The sequence below is a fragment of the Drosophila miranda genome, chromosome XL (genome assembly GCF_003369915.1).
Source record: "Drosophila miranda strain MSH22 chromosome XL, D.miranda_PacBio2.1, whole genome shotgun sequence".
In the NCBI taxonomy this organism is placed as follows: domain Eukaryota; kingdom Metazoa; phylum Arthropoda; class Insecta; order Diptera; family Drosophilidae; genus Drosophila; species Drosophila miranda.
In genome coordinates, this window is record NC_046673.1 from 24,726,013 (window position 1) to 24,746,713 (window position 20,701).

The following is a 20,701-nucleotide window of genomic DNA, read 5'->3' on the forward strand; positions in this document are numbered from 1 at the left end:
TCAAGTTTGGAGTTCTGTCGATGTCAGCGACGACAGCGACGCCAGCAGCGATGCTCAAGCTTCGTTTTCTCTCGGCTCAATTCGGTTTCTCGAAGTCATTCCATGAAACGCAAAACTGAGCATTCGGCCTCTCTTTTGCTGTCTCACTCAAATTGAGTGTGATGACTATGCGTCCCAATACAAATAGTCATAGCACTCAAAACATAAGAATCCCACTCAAAATCCCAATCAACAACGCCAACGACGACAGCGACGCCAGCAGCGATCAGCGATCAGCGACGGCGGTGGTGATATTGGTGGGTATAGGGACTGTGCATGCCTCAATATTTCAATATCTCGGCCGCGCGGACAACGAAAACAACAAAGGCGCTTGGGGTTTGGGGTTTGAAGCCGAGCCCGAGCCCGAGCCGCGAGACAGAGCCCGAGACCGAGCCGCGCCGCCGCCGTCGATCATTCGTTCGGCGCTCTGCCGCTCGCTCGAAGCGGGCTCGAATTGTTATAAAAGTGGCAAGGACATACGGTCGAGCCATTAGTCGAAATTTATAAACGCTCGACGCGAAATCGTCTCCGGGTCTCCGTCTCCGACCAGCGCCCCGAGCACGCAGCAATTTTTAGTTTTCAACACCACCAAAGCAATTCATATATTGCGATTCCAAAGATTCCCAAAAAGAAAAGAAAATTTAATTATAAATCTTTTTTGGCCCAGACATTACTTGAGAAACATTTTTTTAAGTGCCAAGTCGCAAGTAAAATACAAAGTGACAGACAGACAAATGGCCGAGCAGTGCAACAAATAAAAGACACTTGAACGCCCGCCGCCCGCCGCCCGCCGCACTCACTGCAATCCTCGAGATCGAGAACAAGATCGCACACCAAAGCCAAGATCCCAGGACCCTAGGATCTCCGTGTGAGATCGATCACCGTGAGAAATCGTTCGTCCAGTCAAGTCCAAGCCAGAGGCTACAGAGGCTACAGAGGCGACAAGATGCTGGCCGACTCGTATCTGATCAAGTTTCTGCTGCGGCAGCTGCAGGTCCAGCAGCAAGACGCCGGCGCCCAGCACCTGTTGATGGTCTTCCTCGGCTTCCTTGCTTTGGTCAGCCTGCTCCAGTGGATGCTGCGGCACTACCGCGAGCTACGCAAGCTCCCTCCCGGCCCTTGGGGACTCCCCGTCATCGGCTACCTGCTCTTCATGGGCAACGAGAAGCACACCCGCTTCATGGAGCTGGCCAAGCAGTACGGATCGCTCTTCTCCACCCGTCTGGGCAGCCAGCTGACCGTCGTCATGAGCGACTACAAGATGATCCGCGAGTGCTTCCGGCGCGAGGAATTCACAGGACGACCGGACACTCCGTTTATGCAAACCCTCAACGGTTATGGTGAGTGTTAAACACACAAAATCTAAAGGACTTAAGACCTCAGACTCAGATACAGATACAGATACAGATACAGATACAGATACAAGGGGGAGTGAGCAATACAGAAATCGAGCTGTTTAATCTGAATGATCGAAAATCAGAAGGCCCTAAATCCCGGGCGACCTTTGGGTTACACTCTTTCGCTTAGCCAGCGGATATAACGCGGCACCTACCATATTTTACGAGTGCTCGTTCGCGTATTGTGGAAATGAGTCCCTTCGAGCTGAACCTTTACGACTGCATATACTACACACCACATACCACATACTACATAAAGAATCCCGACTACAGACTACAGACTACAGACTACAGACTACATATGAGATGATGGGGAGATGCACCTTTAGTTGAGGCTTACAGCCTCTTCCAGCAGGGAGAAGGAGTCTTGGGGCCCTCTGCCTCTGCCCCAAAGTGAAGGTGCAATTAAGCTCGAAAGTGCCACAGCCACAGCCGAAACAGCGAAACAGTGAAACAACGAAACAGCAGGTCGAAAATTGTAAAATAATAATACGACAAAATGTTTAATACTTGATTAACCGAAGAAATTCCGCGTGCATTTCTTTGTTGGGGCCGTTTACTTGATTTTATTTTGTCTTTCTTTTCTGTCTCTCTTCTTTTCGGCTTTTATTTGTTGTTTTTAATTTTGTATTTTGATTTCGATTTCGACTCTTTCCCTTTTTGTATTTTTGTATTTTTGTATTTTTGTTTTGTATTTTTTGTGTTTCGTTTTGCAGCTTAAGCTGCACTTATTTTATTCCAATGATAATGCATTGCAGAATTTTTCCCTTATGGTTGCCGATTCCCCATATAACCATATAGCCATATAACCATTTTTCTTTTTGTTTAATTTTTGTATTTTGTATTGAGTTGTGTTTTTGTTTTTTTGGGTTTGCTTGAGTGTTTTTGTTGTTCATTATATATTGATCTCCGGCTGGGATGGGATTTCTTTTCTGGTATTTCGTTTTGCTTGAACCCAAACAATACTCAAAAAGTAGGGCAACCATTACGACCCATCCTCCTCCCCACCCCCGGTCGCAGCAGAGGGGAGAGCAGAGCAGAGAGAAAGAGCCTACCTCAATTAAATGATAATAAAACACGACACGACAGAAATTACACAAATTAAGAAAAAGAAAGATAAGCGCTCTTCTGTGCCGCCTCCTCCCAAACCGATCATAAGACAATCACTCACCGCCTCTACCTTCCTCTCTTTCCGTCCTTTTCTGCGCGTAGGCATCATCAACAGCACTGGGAAGCTGTGGAAGGACCAGCGCCGCTTTCTGCACGACAAGCTCCGGCAGTTCGGCATGACCTACATGGGCAGTGGCAAGCAGCAAATGCAGAAGCGCATCATGGTGAGTGTACCTCCCGACCCCTGCACTCCCCCACAGGATACTCGTAGCCTCCCCCCTGGCGAACAGAACAGAAATCTCTAAAGATCCCCTTCTTCCCTTCTCTTCTGCTTCTCCCTTCTCCATCTCCTTCTCCTTGCTTCGTATAGACGGAAGTGCACGAGTTCATCGGGCATCTGCACGCGAGTGACGGCCAGCCGATTGATCTGTCGCCCGTAATCTCAGTGGCCGTGAGTAACGTGATCTGCAGCCTGATGATGTCCACACGGTTTAGCATTGACGACCCAAAGTTCAGGCGCTTCAATTTCCTGATCGAGGAGGGCATGCGACTGTTCGGGGAGATCCACACGGTGGACTACATACCCACCATGCAGTGCTTCCCCAGCATCTCGACGGCCAAGAACAAGATTGCCCAGAACCGGGCCGAGATGCAGCGGTTCTACCAGGACGTGATCGATGACCACAAACGCAGCTTCGATCCGCACAACGTCCGAGACCTGGTCGACTACTACCTATGCGAGATCGAGAAGGCCAAGGCCGAGGGCACCGATGCTGAGCTTTTCGATGGCAAGAATCACGGTGAGTGCCAGATCTAGATCCAGCCAAGAATCCCTGTCTCAGAATAACAACTCCCGCCGTGCAATGCCCTGACCCTCCTGAGCATCCTTTCACGCATATCCTTGCTCGTTTCCTTGCAGAGGAGCAACTTGTCCAGGTGATCATCGACCTCTTCTCCGCTGGCATGGAGACCATCAAGACCACCCTGCTCTGGATCAACGTCTTCATGCTGCGCAATCCCAAGGAGATGCGTCGCGTCCAGGACGAGCTGGACCAGGTGGTCGGACGCCACCGCCTGCCCACCATCGAGGACCTTCAGTACCTGCCCGTGACCGAGTCCACCATCCTCGAGTCGATGCGCCGCTCCAGCATTGTGCCGTTGGCCACAACCCACTCACCCACAAGGTAAGCATCCAAGCTCCCCAACCCCCAGTCCCCAGTCCAATCCACAATATATAAGCATCGGCAGCCCCTTGGAAATGCTTACGCACTTACGCGAAGTCCGTTCATTCACACCAAGATCTCTGATCTACGCTATGCCATGCGATTGCCATTCATTGTCGTGGCTTTTCATTCAATGCGGAATTTTCATTGTCCCCCTCCGTCTCCATCACCAGTGGCCACCAGTGGCGCAGTGGCCCACTTTCTCGGCACGCACTTGGCTTAGCAGATTAGACTTTAGGCTCCCAGCCGCAGCCGCAGCCCCAGCCCCAGCCCCAGCCCCAGCCCCAGCCCCAGCCCCAGCCCCAGCCCCAGTCCATGCCCCAGTCCAGCCACCAGCCCCTCATAGCTCGCGTGTGGTTGCTTTGCTGGTAATCAGCAACCACCAGCGATTATCAGCTGGCAGTTGTGGCACGCTCCTACTAATCACAATCTCCCTTTCCCCTCTACTTGATTCGCTTTACAGAGATGTAGAATTGAATGGCTACACCATACCGGCCGGCTCCCATGTCATTCCCTTGATCAACAGTGTCCACATGGACCCCAATCTGTGGGAGAAGCCCGAGGAGTTCCGCCCCTCGCGGTTCATCGACACAGAGGGCAAGGTGCGCAAGCCAGAGTACTTCATACCGTTCGGAGTCGGACGGCGGATGTGCCTGGGCGATGTTCTGGCCAAGATGGAGCTTTTCCTGTTTTTCGCCTCGTTCATGCACTGTTTCGACATTGCCCTGCCCGAGGGCCAGCCGCTGCCCAGTCTCAAGGGCAACGTGGGGGCCACCATCACGCCGGAGGCATTCAAAGTGTGCCTCAAGCGTCGCCCCCTGGCACCCACTGCCACCGATCCCCACCATATGCGCAACGTAGGCTCCAACTGATTGGGCGCGCGATCTGGATCGGCTTGGATCGGCCTGGATGAAGAGCACGGTTTTGTTCCTATATAAAAAAAACCACAAAACACACACTCACAAAACGCAAAAGCAAAAGCAAATGCCACCCACGAGAAGCACGTTAAGCCGCTTCCATCGATGACTATAGCTATTGCCGTATAAATTAGCTAGTAATCTGTCTTCACGACGTGACCCGCCTCCCCCGTGTGGCAGGAAGCCACTCGAAGGATCCTCGCGTGTCCATGCAGAAGAGAAGGAAGGCGCCAAGTGCCCGGATGCCCTGATGCCCTGATGCCCTGATGCCCTGATGCACCCACCATCAGATCGACGACTGCAACCAATTCTATTCTTTCACCCCCAAGAAGCTGTGTTCAATTAATTGTAATTCTACCCCCTAATGAATACCTTAGTTACGATCCACTATCGTTAATGTTTTTTTATTATTATTATTAATTAATATTAATTAATATTATTATTATTATTATTTGTATGCTATTGCTATTGCTATGTTTTGCTGTCGTCCAGCTGGCTTCGGCAACCTTAGCTGATGGGTTAGCTAAGGTTCTTGTTTATTTCATAGCATTAGTCCTAGCTTAATGTCCAAACAACAAAACAAACTGTGGTTTAGTCTTACAAGCTCACAACAAAATAGGAAACAAATCGAAAATAAATCAAATAAAATACAATTATACTATAAACAATTTGATCTTTCAATGAAAGCTGAGAAGAAACACAGAAGCTTTAACCTTTTCAAAAGAGGCTAACAAAAGCCATTATTCGGTCCTGAAACGTTCTGTGTGCTCACAACAGAACACAGATCGGAAACTATTGGAAAATGGGAGGAAAAGTAAAACGGAAAATTCGACGAAAATTTCCCATCCCTGAGTAACATTCTTTATCCTTACTAAGCATATTCTTCTGTGATAATAATTGAATTTTTAGCAAGCAAAACAAAGCGTCTCTGTTTTATTTTAATATTAAAATATGCAATGTTAAAAATCCCAACTCCCCAAATTTGCGGACACCAATTCGTGAACAACATTCGGGAATAGCCCCATTAGTAGAATATTCATACATTTTGTATTCTTTCCCATAGCATTGTATCCCTAGAGCATTTAATTCTGCTGTGCGGCCATTCCAAGGGAATGATGATTGTTCCGTGGTTTCTTATAGTATTTTAATGAAAACAAAACATTGATAAAGAAGGATAACTTCACCAATTAGCAAATATATTTCAAAAGATTCTAATTACAAAAAAAACACACTTATATGTATGCATAAAAGGGAAAAAGAGCCATCACTCCATCTCATTCTCGCCTAGCCCTAGGCCTGCACCAGTGGCTGCTCCTCCACTTGCAATTCCATGGGCGGAAGCTTCGTGAAGCGCAGCTTGTAGGGAGCGGGTGCCAAGGTGATGCCGCACTCGCCTTCCATGTCCGCATCGCAGCCGGGGACCATCTCCACGTGAAAGCGTCTCAGGATGCGACCAGCGAAAAGGGTTAGCATCATGCGAGCCAGCTCATCGCCAGGACACATGCGCTTGCCCGTCTGGAAGGGGACAAACTGGGGCGGCGCCGAGTAGTGTCCTTCGGCATTGAGAAAGCGATCCGGACGGAACTGCTCCGGCTCCGGCCACACCGCCGGGTCCATGTGAATGGCCCACTGAAGTGAGACGATCATGCTGCCGGCCGCGATCCGGTACTTTCCCACAGTGAAGTCCCGCTCGGCTCCGTGCGGAATGCCTAGCGGCACCACGCTGCGTATACGCTGCACCTCCGAGATACAGGCCCGGAGGAAGGCCAGCGGCTGCAGCTCCTCCAGTGTGGGCGTGGCACTTAGGGGAAGGAGCAGCTCGTGCAGACGGCGCTGGGAGCTCTGCTCGCGGGCCATGTAGAGCAGGAACCAGCGGAGCGTGGCGAGGGAGGTGTCCACACCGGCGCCGAAGAGGTCGGCGAGGAGATGGCGCAGCTGCTCGTCGCAGTATAGCTCCGAAAAGGGCACTCGGTTGATAAGAAAATGCTCCAGGATACAAGTAGGTTCATACACGTCGTCGTCGTCGTCCTCCTCCTCCTCCTCCTTCTGATCCTCTTCTTGCTCTGGGCCTTGCTTCTGTTCATGCTCGGTGACCCGGTCCCCTACTTGCTTCTGTTCTGCGTGCTGATTCGGATCTTGATCTTCCTTCTTTGCTGGGACTTGTTCATGGGGCACTTCTTGTGCTGCTGCTGCTACTTGCCTCTCCCCTTTTTGTTCTGTGCTCTGCTGCAGACTCTGCTCCGATTCAGATTCAGGCTCTGGATCCTGCTGTAGGTCCTGCTGTGGATACTGCTGTATATCCTGCTGCTGTTGGCGCTGGCGCTGCTTCTCCTGATATTGCTCTTGCAGCTCCTTAAGCTTATTCTCGCAACTCTCGACGATGCGGTCGTAGATGGCGTGCGTCCTGGACTTGCCTTCCATCAAGAAGCATATGTTGCGCCGATTCCACGGCAGGCGTCGCAGCCAGGGCAGGAAGTTGACCACGCCCGAGACGCCGATCAGCTTGACCCCCTCCTCCTGCAGTCGTTGCAGGTACAGCCAATCGGCGTCCTGCCGCTCGTAGGTGACACCGAAGACCAGATCGTTGATGATATTCCCAAGCGTGTGCTGGAGGGCGGGCACCGGGTCGAACTCCGACGAAGGACTCACATCCGCATCCGTTTCGTACAGCTTTGATGGAGAATGTGGCGCAGGCAGAGGCAGAGGCAGAGGCAGAAAGCGAACGGGAAAGAAGAAACGAATGAAGGAATAAACAAATGGAAAGCGGGAGAAGCAAAAAAGCACGCAAGAAATTAGCAAGTGATAGCCACAGCAGAAAGTGAATATCCACTCATTCATTCTTTTGGCATTCACATTTACACATTCCCCGTCGAATGAACACACAACACAGAATAATTGATCGATCTCACTGTGCCCAGGGGAAGGACCTGGACATTCGCCTTCTACATTCGAGGAACTGGCCGCTTAGTCACTCTTAGGCTTAGGCACTCACCTGCACACACTCGTCCACACCCCTCCCGATCCGCTGCTCGAGACGGCTTCGCGTCTCTCCCGGTCGCCGCGTCATCCCCAATGCCTTCAGCCAATCGATAAGCTCTCGACGCTGATGTTTCCAAATGGGACCCGCGGCGCAGATGATGCCTGCAGAACAGTCAGACGTTGGTCAGAGTCAAGCGCAAGGCAGATGTTCATATCCATATCCTTACCATATCCGCCCATGATGCCGTGTGTGAGGTAGAGCGGCGCCCGAGCCGCCATCACCTCGTGGCGGAAGAACTCCCGGACCAGGGTCACGTCCGAGAGTATCACTGCCTTCACGCTGCCCATGCGCAGTTGATAGATGCCCCCGTAGCGGCGGGCCAAAGCCTGCAGCGATTTGTGGGGTGCCCGGCGGCTTAGGAAGGGCAGGTAGCCCAGCCACGGCAGACCCCATGGCCCTGGGGGCGGACGTCCCAGTACTCTGTCGTACTGGTGGTCGCACAGCCAGAGGATGATCAGGATAAGCAGCCCGGGCACCACCAGCAGGCAAAAACTGTGTCCTGACAGGGGCAACCAGTCGAAGACGGAGGCGGAGGCGGAGGCGGTGGCGAAGGAGGCCGACATCGTGGATCACTTTTGTTTTCACTTGCTCTCCAACAGGAAGAGGTGGTTCAATCGTGGCGCTCAATCCCTCTCGAATCCAAGAAACGTCCAGTCGCCAGCAATGCTCATCATTTACTGGAATTTCTTTAGAATTTGAAACGAGTCTCGGCCAGAAATGCAAACGTCTGCGTCTGCGTCAGCAACGAGGAACAGAGGAACCAAAGAAACACAGAGGAGCGAAGGAAAGGAGGAACGGAGCAACGGAGAAACGGAGAAACCGGCGAAGGCCATCGCCGGCAACATCAGCAATATCTGACAATAACAAAACAGTCCGTCCAGAGTTCCGTTCGGGTTCGCTGCGGGATGGGCGGCGATAGAGAGGTTCGGCGGGCGGGATGTTATGGGATCTTCCAGGGAGCGAAAGTAAAATTTGAAAATAAAATCAATGCTGGGAAATCAGATGCACATACATTACACCCAACAGATGTCGCACACACGCTGAATCGGATTCGAAATCGGATTTGGAATCGGAATCGGACTATAGCGGCGGAAGTGATGATCTTTCCGGCTTAGATCTGCTAACAGAGGGTATTCAGCAGCCCTTCTGGCCTGGAGTAGACCGCCGGCCTTTACCTACGATCATCTTCGGGTAGATCGGGTAGATCGGGTAGATATCGGATTTTCCCCAGTCCTCATGAGAACATGCATATAGATCGGACACACAGCACACACCTCAGGCAATCAGAGAGACAGACATACATAGGTTGTGTGTACAGATATATGCATATTAAGGCCGATTCGATTTGGAAAGATACATTATTCCATTGGCTGCGGCTGCCACTGTCACTGCTCCCTTTCCATCGGCCATCGTCTATTTCTGCGAAATTTGCGTTTTTGTTCTTTCGAATTTCTTGCTGCTGCTGAATTTATTACCTTTTCGCCGCCTACCAGCGAGATCTTCAAGGGCATTCATCAGAAGATTTGAAAATGCCCACTGAAATGATTGCCTCAAGAGTGTCCGCAAGGGTTTCTTTCTGGACGTTATGCTGTTTCCTCAATGTCATGACGGGATTTTCCCTGCGAAAATTCGAGAACCTGTTACGGTTGCGGAATGCATAGATGAATGCAACGCGACGCTCGATCGATCCCTTGGGATCCCTGGAGCGGCAGGGATTTCCAGAATCCAGAACTGAGTCATGGCAGGCCGACAATGGGAGATGGAGCTATGCAAGTGGAGTTGACTGGAGTCAGCAAACAAGTTCAGGGCCAATGGCATGCGCTAAAATAGACCCGCAGGCCATTGACTCCTCCTCGCCATGCGACCGGCACAAAGGACCGACAGCAGCAGCAGCAGCAGCAGCAGCAGTAACAAGATGTACGACCGCCATGGCAACGACTCTGGAGCTCCATTTCCAGCTCAGATACAGCTTTAGCATTTAACTTTGAAGTTACCTTTACATTTTAATGACCCGCCGGCAGTGGCAGTGGCAGTGGCAGTTGCAGTGGCAACAGCCCCAACAGTCTGCCCTGCCAATGAACCGCAACTGCAACTGCCGCTGCATCTCTCGGCAAAGGGCCAGCCTGCTACAGAGGAGCATCGGGACAGCAGATGGAACTTGGCAGGGTGCGAGGGCGAGTGCGAGTGCGAATGCGGCAGTCGCCGAACCTTTTTATTGTTGCTGTCCAGAGCAGAGCAGCCTCTTGCAACCAATCTAGACACTCAATGCTCCTGAGGCCCAAAGGCGAGTTCAACAGACGACAAGATCATTGGCCTGCCAGGGCAATATCCTATCGAAAGGACATGAACCTGAGCGACGACCGACGAGCGGATGCTGGCTGTCAACGCCGCCTATACAGGGCCCCCGCACCCGCACCAGCCCCAGCCCCCCTCCTCTGACTTATTTTTAAACCTTTTCGCAATCGTTGGCCTGCCAAGTGGCCGAGTGGCCAAGTGGTACGAGTATGTGATCGCGCGTCTGGTCAATAAACCCAGTGGCAATGGTGGCACCCGAGGATGGTTCTAGCAGATGAATAAGAGAATGGAGATTGGATTGGAAATAGGAATGGGAATGGAAATGGGAATGGAGAGGGCTCATGCTGATTGCTGCGCAAGACGCAGTTCCCTCCGCCCCACCCTCCACTGGGCATGACTTGCACTTGCACTGATACAATATTGCGTCTAATCAGCGGATCGCACACGAAATTTTGGGATGGTATTGGAAATGGAATTGGAATTGGAATTGGAACTGGAATCGGGGGCAGCTATGGATGTGGGTACGGGTATGGTCGGACCCTACAGCTCACGTGGCGTGTATTCGCGTTCCCTTATCATTTCCAAATAGAGACAGACGGACACACATTGAAATATATACTCGTATATTTCGTAAAGCTATTTTTATTACAGTTGCAACAGATTATTGATATGAGGTACGGGACACTCAGCTCGACTCTCTGAATGGCGGATAGATGGCCAGGCCACACCTCCATCTCCATCTCCACCTCCACCACCACCTCTACCTCTGGCCTTGTTCCTGCTTCCCCTCTGCGCTTCCACTGTTTGCTTTGTGCTTTCGAAAGAGTCCAGCGCACATCCAGCCCCAAGCCGTACCCCATGCCAAACCATCCATTGACCACTCCACTCCGCTCCACTCCGCTTCGGGGAAAATGTGTCAAGGTAGTTTGCGTGCTTTATTTTTTAACCCAATTTTCACACTGCGCTCTCGCTGGTGATGTTTATGCCCGAGTGTAAACATCTCGTGTGCCTGTTCATGTGAATGTGCCTGTGTGTTTGATTGGCTTTTTTGTGGCGTTGCTGCTGATATTGCCGCTTCTAGTATGTCGAGCTATTTTGTATATGGCACACAACCTGCGAGCGGAATGGAATGGTACGAGTAATTCAAGCTACCCCCTAAAAAATGTGCTGCGTCCGATCATTTTGCGCCATTAATGGAGCATCTCCAAGGTTGAGCCCCAGAACCAGAACCGCAAGACTCATTCCAGAGTGCCCTTTCACCGGCTGTCAGCTATTTCCCACTCGGATTCCCACACACCCAGAGAAATAAAGTGCCCTGAGAATTCAATATTTACGCCATGCTATTTTCACCGAGAACGGATATTGTCAAAAGGTAAACTAATTTCACTTACATTTTGACACTAATATACGATCGAAATAAATTGAATTGAATATATTAAAGTGTTTTATACTTAGATTCGACTATTTGAATTCTATTTATTTTCTTTAGATTTGTATTGAAAAACCAAATATTTAATTGAAATACGGATGGATGGGTGTGTTTCCCCTTTCTAGTATTCCAGTTTTTTCTCTGAGTGTAGCTGACAGCTAATTTGTCCCTATGCCATGCCATTGTGGAATTTGTCGAGCTGGACGAAATAAAAAAAAGACACCGCCATATATGTACACACGTCCACACGGCGGGGATAAAGTCCGATCCCGTCCACCAGCCTGTAGACCAACAGACCCACACATGACCCAAAAGAGTGTGCGCTGGAAAGCTCCTACTCCTCCCCCCACCCCTGCGACAGATCCTCCTCCACCTCCATCAGACGTACGTACATATGTACATGGGGTGTCCAATTGCCTAATTAGTCGCTTGGGATTGCTTTATGTTTTTTGTGTGTTTGTATGTATGTGTGCTGTGACGACTTGTGATTTGTGTGTGTCTGTGTATTCGAGCTGCGCGGCTCCAGTGTTGGCGCTCGTTTGTTTGTACAAAGTGGATGTGATTGGCGTACGAAATCAAATACAAATTTTACAGATACCTTGACATCTTTCATAGACCAAGCGAGCGTTCATTTAACCCCTCAAACACAGCGCAATAGCAATAGAAATAGCAACAGCAGCAGTCGTCACAGTCACAGTCACAGCCAAAAGAACGTGCCAGTAGATTCCAGTAGCTGCCAGAATCTAAGAACAGCAGCACCAACAGCAGCACCAACAGCAGCAGCAGCGGCAATACAATTAAAATAATTTACATTTGGTCACATTTTCATTTCATTCTCGATTTCAACGGCCACAGCCGCAGCCGCAGCCACTGCTACAGCTACAGCCCCAGCCTCAGCCACAGTCTCAGCCGTAGCTCAGGTCTTTTAGCCGGACTTAGAAGTATCACCCAGTCAGAGGGTACCATGGGCATGACCAGACACACAGAGGGGAGAGCAGAGGAGGGAAGAGTAGATTAGTGATGATGGAGGGACAACTGTCCCTCTTCGTTTCCCCATTTCCTTCCCACTTCAAGGCCCCACATCCCATCGAATGTAGGGTATGGATGGGTCGAGTCGTGGCCAAGTGTTCTTAGAGCCAGGTTCTTGGGTGTCTAGAGTTTTTGCGGGCTGCTAGAATTAGCATACAACATTTTGAGCAGCAGCAGCAGCAGCAGCAGCAGCAGCAGCAGCAGCCTGAGTTCTGTAAGGTCCGGAGACTGAGGCAGAGACAGGCCGCCGGTCCGGCTGTTGAAGTCTGAGCAGTAGCCAGCAGTTCAACGGCTTTTGAGCCATTTTAAGAGCAATGCACCCCACGGCTGCTGCGGCTGCTGCTGCTGCTGCTGTCGCTGGTAGCGGGTGGCCAATGGCCATAGATCAGTTGCTGCTACTGGCTCAAAACCGACCCGATCAAAAACCTTGCGCATGAACGGATCCATGGACACACCAGCCCACAAGCCCACCGACCCACTAGTTGGCCGAGTCGGGGGCCTGGGCCCGGTCCAAAATCAAAAAATTTGTGAGCTCACGGAAATTTGTGTCCCCTGGCGGTTGAGTGTTGTTTTGCTTCTGTTTTCGTTTCTGTTCAGTTCAGTTTTTTTCGGTTTCTCATATGCAAGAAAATGCATTTCGAATGCAAAGTGGGGGCATTGGGAGGGGGATGGGGCGACGGGATCCGGCCGCGTGTCTAGCAGCCGGTTGCCGGTTGACAAATTGCCTCCTCAACTTGTTCTGACATTTTTATTTGAGAGATTTTGTTGCTGGCTCTACACACAAATGTGGCAACATTCTAATTAAGTTGCGCTCCACACATTGTTTCGACACCTGCCCAGCGCACACACACACACACACACACACACACACACACACACACACACATATGCCTGCCGCTCACAGATGCAAACAGTGGCTATGGCGATCTAAAAGATACGCGTTCTGAGGCAACATCGGGGTGCGTTTTGGCGCCTTAATGAAGTCATCGCAAAGAATACTCGAATAAGCGCATGTGACTCTATCAATGCGATCCAATATATGATTGCTGCGGGGATTTCTGAAATGTGATTTGTGATTTCTGATCGAAAGCGAAAGCGAAAGCGAAAGAAAAACCAGCCAGGGGGAAGTACATAGATCTTGGCCAGGGTCCAGTTTAAGCCATTAAGCCACATGGAAGTACATGGGAGTACTCTGATCGACACTGATACTGATCCCTCTGAACCATTAGCAAAGCATCCCCACGGAGTAGTCCCAATCCCCTATCCCCAATCCCAGTCCCAGTCGTCAACCAGTCAGAGCTGATAGAGAGCAACAGTAACGTTTTATGCTAATTCCAAGGTTCTGCATCGCTTGGGTCAACGAATCGAGTGGATGCCGCGTGCCGCGGCAAATCCAATCGAGAGCTGAATGGAACTGAATGGAATCGAAACTGAATCGAAGTATAATCGCTTATAACCAGCCCACTAATTATGGCATTTATCAATAGCTGATACCCAGATAGCCAGATACCAGATACCAGAGATACTTAAAACAGAAACCAAAATACGAGTAGCAGTGGAATTGGAGACGAGCGATGATGACAACGAAGCAACAGAGACTGAGACAGAGCCGTGATTTCATTTCATTTTTAGATTTCGATTTCAATTTCGATTTCCTATTGAAAGCGTTCATTGATCTTATGAGCTCTGCTCTGCCCTGTCTCTGCTCCATTGGCAGCTCGCTGGAGTTCTTGGATCTCTTCTCGGATGGGGCAGCCGGCAGCCAGCCACTAAAGCCACCTCTTACAACAAGAAATGAGAAATCCCCCAAGGTTGTAGCGTCATTGTGGCTCAGCAGAAAATTTATGGACATTTCCTACTGGGGCAGTGGAAAACATCCGAAGGTCAGTCGCGACGAGGGCAAGGGCAGGGCAGGGCACTGCCGGGCATTAGAAGATCGTGATGGAAAACTACCTACCCAACGCAGTCGCAGTCGCAGTCGCATCCAACCAATCGGATCGGATCGGATCTCTCTCGCGGATTACGCACTCGCATAGCTTCTATAATAATAATATGATAATTTCGAAATTGTAAATATGACTCAGGCCTTGGACTAGGCATTGGATAATGCCAGTGCCAGTGCCAGGATCGATCAGTCGATCGGTTGATCGATCGATCGATCTATCGTGCGAGCGACTTGCTGACTGACAAGCTCAATGAAACTCGCCGATTCTGATTCTGATTCTGATTCTGATTCTGACTGTGTAACGCTCCACGGACTCGCATTGAACGCGCTTTGAGGGCAGAGGGAGGCATAGAATATGGGGGTGGGGGTGGGGGTGGGTGGCGAGAGACGGGGGCGGTTCTACTAATGAGAGGGGGCGGAGATTAACGCATCTCATCTCGATCACTTCTATTTCCATTTTTCATTTACATGAATTGCGCTTGAGCAATTACAATGCCACCGATTGGCAATTGGCAATTCAATTACGGCGACAAATTTCGATTTAAATGGGAGGGAGACGCTTGAATAACTCAGACAGACAGACGGACGGATAGACGGCACGAGTCAAGCACGTCCATCCATGTAGATGGAGCTGCTCCTACCCTAGCAAGGGGGTCTCCATCGAATGGGGAGAGTAGATCGAGCTGCAGCCCTGAACTACGGGGAAGCACTGAACCTCTGCCGCTGCTTCTGGTGCTGCTGCTGCTGCTGCTGCTGTGACAAACATCAAACGACGGTCGACTGTCGACTGTTGACTGTCGGTCGGTGCATGCTAATCAGCATCAGCATGCAGTTGCGATTCAGCTCGATTCACGCCCCGCATGCAAATGCTGCAGCCGCAGCCCCAACCGCAGCCTGGACAGAATTGTGGTGGGTGCTTCGATGATTTTGACTGCTGCTAGCCCTAGGACCGTTGCCATTGCCCAATGCCGTAATGTCCCACAGCCCGTCGCAGACACGTGACCGCATCAGCATCAGCAACATCAGCAGCATCAGCATCACCATCGCTCCTGCCACAGCCGTGTTAGGTGCGGCTCTTCACACCTGCCACCGTGAGTGGGTCACGCACGCATCTCTGACTGGCCGCGTGCCGAGCCGACCGGTGCGTAATGCAAAGTGGCAAAGTGGCGCAGTAATTGATACATTAGGCAACCAGTTCTGCCGCTCCGCCGTAACGCCATACCGCCACACCACGATGGGGTTCCCATTCTTGGGATCGCATGGCCCTGGGGCTTCAACAATGTTGCATTAAATGCATAGACGCCACTGACCCCAGGCGGAATTTTATTGCAGTTGACCCCGCAGTGACTGCTGGGGTTGGGGCTGGCAGCCACTCCAGGTTTTCACTTGGTCGCAGAACTAAGGCTTCGATGTTGCCACGCTGCTTTTTTGAGGCCAAATTTAATAGCCACAACAGAGGGCACCGGCAGCGGCTGCATCTGCAACTCCATTGTGAAATGTAGAAAATTGGTATTGGGGCAAGGCTGGAAGGCGCGAGTCGGGAGTCGAGAGGAACGGAAAGTAAGAACGGCACCCAAGTGGCAGGCAGACACGAGTGTCCACTGTCCAGTTTCCAATATCCGAATCTCTGAGTCTGAGCTCGATTCTGATTTCTTAAGGTACTTTCCCTCAAAGTCTTCCCCATCTCTCAGAGCTTTACAGGGAAGAAAAGCTCCCCAAATTGAAGTGGAGCTCAGAACGCACATCCCGCGGATGAACGCCAAGAGGTATGCTACGGGTCCTATACGGGTCCGTATCGAGCTGCATTCAAAGCAGACTCCAAGCAGACAAGCTGGAAAGGTGGCAAGGTGGCAAGGTGGCAAGGTGGCAAGGTGGCGATGGCACTGACAAATTGCTGAAAGGCCATTAGCTGGCTCCGACTCCGAGAGGGATGCGTGTGTAATTGCCTCATAACGGTAATGGCCAAAGGTGCCATGGGGCAAGCTAATTATGACTGCCTCCCGTCTCAGGACATGGGATTGGGATTGGGGATCGGCTGGAGCAATGGAATCGGTGTTGGCGGTGGCGGTTGCGGTGGCGGTTGCGGTGGCGGTGACGGTGCAGCAGCTCTCGGCGACATGGTCAAATGACAAGTTGGTTCAGTGGGTCGTTCAACTGGTTGGAGCCGAGCTGCTGTTTTTTTTTCTGCCGCAAAGCGGCGGCTGCTACTTTTTGTCGTTGCCGCTGTGGCTTTGGCTGTGGCTGTGGCTGTGGCTGTTGCTGCGACTGCCGGTCGTTGACCGCTGGCCTACAACCGTAGGCTATGGCAGCAGCAGCAAAGTACCGCCAGCTCTGCTTCGCCGCCGCCCACACTCATCTGAACGTATGGGATCGAAAAGAGGGGCTTGACTCGGCCTCCACCAGCAGATACTTGGCTTGCATTCTAAGAGCAGGGCATTGGCAGGGGCCGGGGCAAGGGCAGGGGTAGGGGCGGGCTGGGCAGGAGGAAGCATTGATTTTGAAAAACAAAAAAAACTCTGTCATTAAGTCAATCTGTTTTCCGGTCACTGTGCCAACGACATTGTGTCATGCAATCCCAACACACATACACACACACACAGAGAGAGTCAGTGGCCGACACGGACACGCACACACGCACACACGCACACACGCGACCATCCGGAGTGAAGCCAAGCACTCGCTTGGTCGGACTCAATGGCGAGAGATCAATGCACTTAAGCGGGCCACTATGGAGCTGGAGCTCTAGAGCTGCGCCAGCGGGGGTAGGTGGGGCAAGTGTTGACAGTGAGGCGGTTGCCTAATGCATTGCAAAAAGGTTAGAAACAGCAACAACAATCCGGCTGGCTAGTTGGCAAGTGGCTTACCTACATTCCCAAATGCATCGGTGTTGGTGCGAATTCCACACACAATCAGCAGCAGCAGAGCAACATAGCCACAGCTACAGCAGCAGCAGCATCGGCGAGACGCCCCCACGGCAACTGCTTCTCCGCCGCTGCAGGCAGATCCGATCAGATCCGATCCGATCCGATCCGATCCGAGCATCAGCATCAGACGGGAGCGGGAGTTCATTGACTTTTGCGCAAACGCAAACGTAAACGCACAAGCCTCCAACTCCAAATCAATGCAATGCACAAAACGCAGCGAACACTCACGTAGGCCGTCAACTTGTCCAACAAGTTGGGTAGACGACAACATCGCTGCTGCCGCTGCAGCTGCGCAGAAGCAGAAGCAGTAGCAGTAGCCCCGGCAGAAGCAGAAACAGAAACAGCAACAGCAACAGCTAATGTTGTCGTCATCAGTGCTGGGACGTTGTTTGGCCCCCACTCCCTCACGTGTCCATCTCTCTGTCTCTGTCTCTCCCTTTCTCTCCGGCAGCTTTTGCCCAAGTTAGGTGGCAGGATAACAGCAACATCGACAGCGACGCAGCAGCATCTGCAGCAGCAGCAGCAGCAGCACATCCGCGACATCGACCATGCCAATGGCAGCGGCGTCAATGCGTCTCAGCCGCAACGGTCAATGACCGACCGACTAAAACACAGCATTGGTATCACATACGCAGACACGCACACACAAACACATTCGCTCAAGTTTCTTTCGCTGTCGCTGTTTCTGTTACTGCCAGCGTCGCTGCTGCTGCTGCTGCTGCTGCTGCTGCTGCTGCAACTGCTGCTGCTGTCACTTCCGAGGCGAGTGCATGGCGGGGCCAAAATCCTTGCTTCAATGTCAAGGAAGTTGAAGCACCAGCGCCAGCGACTTCCTTGTGCACACACAAGCACGCCACACGCCGCACACTTCCACGAAGACTCAATGACTCAACCCCAACAGCCAGGCAGTGGCAAAGTGGGCCCTGGCTGCGCGAACGCCGTACGCAGAGCCCACATTTTGAGGGAGTGCGCACGGGTCCCACTGTACGTTAGCCGCCAGGTGGGTTCGTGCCTTCCTTCCTTCTCCCTCCTTCGGCCCTCTGTCACGGTTTGGCCTCTCTCTGTCTCTCTGCTTTATCTTTCGGCCCGTGCGTGTGTGTGTGTGTATGTGTGCAAGAAGCATTTGAAATGTGCGCAACAGTGTATTCGTCGTCGACGCCGACGTCGGCGTTGCCGGCAACAGCAACGTTGACTTGTAAACAGAAAAGTTCGTAAACCTTTAAAAGTGAAAGTAAAATCGGACGTAGACCTACATATACAAATGCAGATCCGCGGCGACGAAGACAGCGCGATGACGGAGCTGGTGAGCACGGTCTGCGTGTGTGTGCGTGAGAGTGAGTGTTCCCGAGAAGCAGCAGCTGCCAAACCAGAAAACTCCACACAGAAAGCGGGAGCTGGCAGAAGAAGGGAGATGGAAGATGGGATAACACCGCAGTGGAGGTAGAGCTGGAGATGTTGATGGAGACAGCGACGAAGACGGAGACGAAGTCCATATGCGTTGGCAACGGGCTCGAGCTGATTCGACATCTCCCTCCCTACCTCCCTACCTCCCTACCTCCCTCCCTCCCGTGGGAGCTATCGCTCCAGAACATTTAGCGCTCCGCTCCCACTCTGTTCGCCATGCAAACGAAAGACTTCAATCGTACGAACTTGCCAAACACAGCCACAGAGAGCAATATGAGCGATATGTCGTGTCGCAATCAGAGATCTCAACGATATAAGGGCTGCCCTATTGGAACATCCCGTCTTGCCCCAAAGATTATTCAACTTGGGGACTTCCTCGTGATGCGCGCTCGCCAACCTTGAGGCCGCTAAACAGCAAGCACGCAGCACGTGCCGCATGCTGTCATGCTGGCGGAATCACAACAAACCCGGCAACGACCCCGATAAAATCAAAGACCGACACGGCAACGGCAACGGCAACGACAACAACAACAACAGCAGCAGCACGAAACTGGAACCGGGAGCCGGCATTGAATGAACTCCTGCGACAGCAAACCGCATCCACAGCAGCGGTAGCGGCAGCAGCAACGACAACTTCCTGTCGATACCGTTACGTATGCATTATGAGCAGCAACAACAACTGCAGCAGCAAAAAGCAGCAGCCAGAGAGAATGGCAGCAACAAAAATACAAAAACACAAGAAAACTGGCAAAAAATGCAAAGAAACACAAAAAATAACCATTACCCACCCCAACAATAATGCGTTGGGATCAAAAGTCAATAAACTTTATGCCGTATTCAATGAATTTTTCGACTGCTGCCGCTGCCGCTGCCGCTGCCGCTGTCACAGTTGTTGCCTGTTGTTATTGTTGCTGTTGTTTGTTAATATTTATTTTTCGGGTAACTTTCTCGCTGGACGAGCAGACAGGGGACAAGGGGATCGGAGATCGAAGATCGGGGACCAAGACCGTTGCCATCCGAGGGTCGAAAACTTTCATCAATCGATGGTCCAGCGCCAGCGTCGACTTCGATGCCTGCAGCATCAGAAAAGCCGACAAACAAAAACAAAAACCCCCAAAATAACACACACCGAACTGTGCAGTCAATAAACTTACAAAAAAAATCACACGCTGGATTGCGTTGACTTTTTGAGTTACATAATAAGCAGAAACGAAGCAGCAGAAACGATGGCGAGCAAACAGCGGGCACAAACAGCTGATCGCAGGTACGAGAGAGCGCAGGGTTTGTCAACCCCTGAAACTGAAAATCAAAATCAAAAATCAAAAACCAAAAACCACAAAAAAAATCCCATAAAAAGCGAATACAAATTGTCACATTTGTGTGGGTGGGTGGCGAGGCAAACACAGGGGAAGAAAATACCAAAGGGTCGTCGACGCCGCGACGCCGCCACCGGAAGAAGAAGCGTGCCAAAAATATCTAAGCGCCGCCTCCAAAAATATCCACCGAGAAGCCACCACACCACACAGTTTGATATTGTTGATCCGAAAGAGACGTTCATTGATCTGCCTCCCTATCTCATCTCAACACGATGTCCGGTCCAGGTCTGGTCCGGTCCGATCCGATCTTAGCGCCGCCCGCCGCGAGAGTTTAGTTAACTAACGAACCGCAACGGCGGCGGCGAAAGGCAGCGAGCGGCCCAGACGAGGCATTGAACGGAGCCAAGGCGGAAGCAGTCGGCGGTGTTGGTGTTGCTTGGTGTTGTCGTCACTTAGAACAGCTGACGGAACAGCTGAGCGGCTCATACGAGAGAGCAAGATGTCCCACAGGGGGTAGGGGGCAGAGAGAGAGGTACGGCAACGGCTACGGCTATGTTTTGTGGACTCTCTGTTCCTGGTTGCATATTTGCCATGTACCGAAAGCGGGGCCAAGCGGACAGCGACCAAACGCAG

At 51.4% G+C, this 20,701-nt stretch overlaps 2 protein-coding genes across 2 annotated transcripts; one reads left to right on the forward strand and one right to left on the reverse strand.

Moving 5' to 3' along the window:
* Nucleotides 1–445: 445 nt before the first annotated feature.
* On the forward strand, nucleotides 446–5,345 carry LOC108164673 (cytochrome P450 18a1). The gene is made up of 5 exons (XM_017300526.2): nucleotides 446–1,379; nucleotides 2,649–2,770; nucleotides 2,917–3,346; nucleotides 3,466–3,730; nucleotides 4,233–5,345. The coding sequence occupies exons 1-5, from the start codon at nucleotides 986–988 to the stop codon at nucleotides 4,639–4,641; spliced, it is 1,620 nt and encodes a 539-aa protein (XP_017156015.1). The 5' UTR covers nucleotides 446–985; the 3' UTR covers nucleotides 4,642–5,345.
* Nucleotides 5,346–5,851: 506 nt separating this feature from the next.
* LOC108164672 (cytochrome P450 306a1) lies at nucleotides 5,852–8,412 on the reverse strand. The gene is made up of 3 exons (XM_017300524.2): nucleotides 7,893–8,412; nucleotides 7,679–7,827; nucleotides 5,852–7,356 (listed from the first exon to the last, which is right to left on the reverse strand). The coding sequence occupies exons 1-3, from the start codon at nucleotides 8,287–8,289 to the stop codon at nucleotides 5,977–5,979; spliced, it is 1,926 nt and encodes a 641-aa protein (XP_017156013.1). The 5' UTR covers nucleotides 8,290–8,412; the 3' UTR covers nucleotides 5,852–5,976.
* Nucleotides 8,413–20,701: the final 12,289 nt, after the last annotated feature.

Coding starts and splice junctions, on each gene's coding strand:
- LOC108164672 (XM_017300524.2), bottom strand. CDS start 8,289: ATGTCGGCCTCCTTCGCCACCGCCTCCGCCTCCGCCTCCGTCTTCGAC. Junction 7,828..7,892: donor CGGCATCATGGGCGGATATG/GTAAGGATATGG, acceptor ACTGTTCTGCAG/GCATCATCTGCGCCGCGGGT. Junction 7,357..7,678: donor GTGTGGACGAGTGTGTGCAG/GTGAGTGCCTAA, acceptor TCTCCATCAAAG/CTGTACGAAACGGATGCGGA.
- LOC108164673 (XM_017300526.2), top strand. CDS start 986: ATGCTGGCCGACTCGTATCTGATCAAGTTTCTGCTGCGGCAGCTGCAG. Junction 1,380..2,648: donor GCAAACCCTCAACGGTTATG/GTGAGTGTTAAA, acceptor TTCTGCGCGTAG/GCATCATCAACAGCACTGGG. Junction 3,347..3,465: donor TTTCGATGGCAAGAATCACG/GTGAGTGCCAGA, acceptor GTTTCCTTGCAG/AGGAGCAACTTGTCCAGGTG.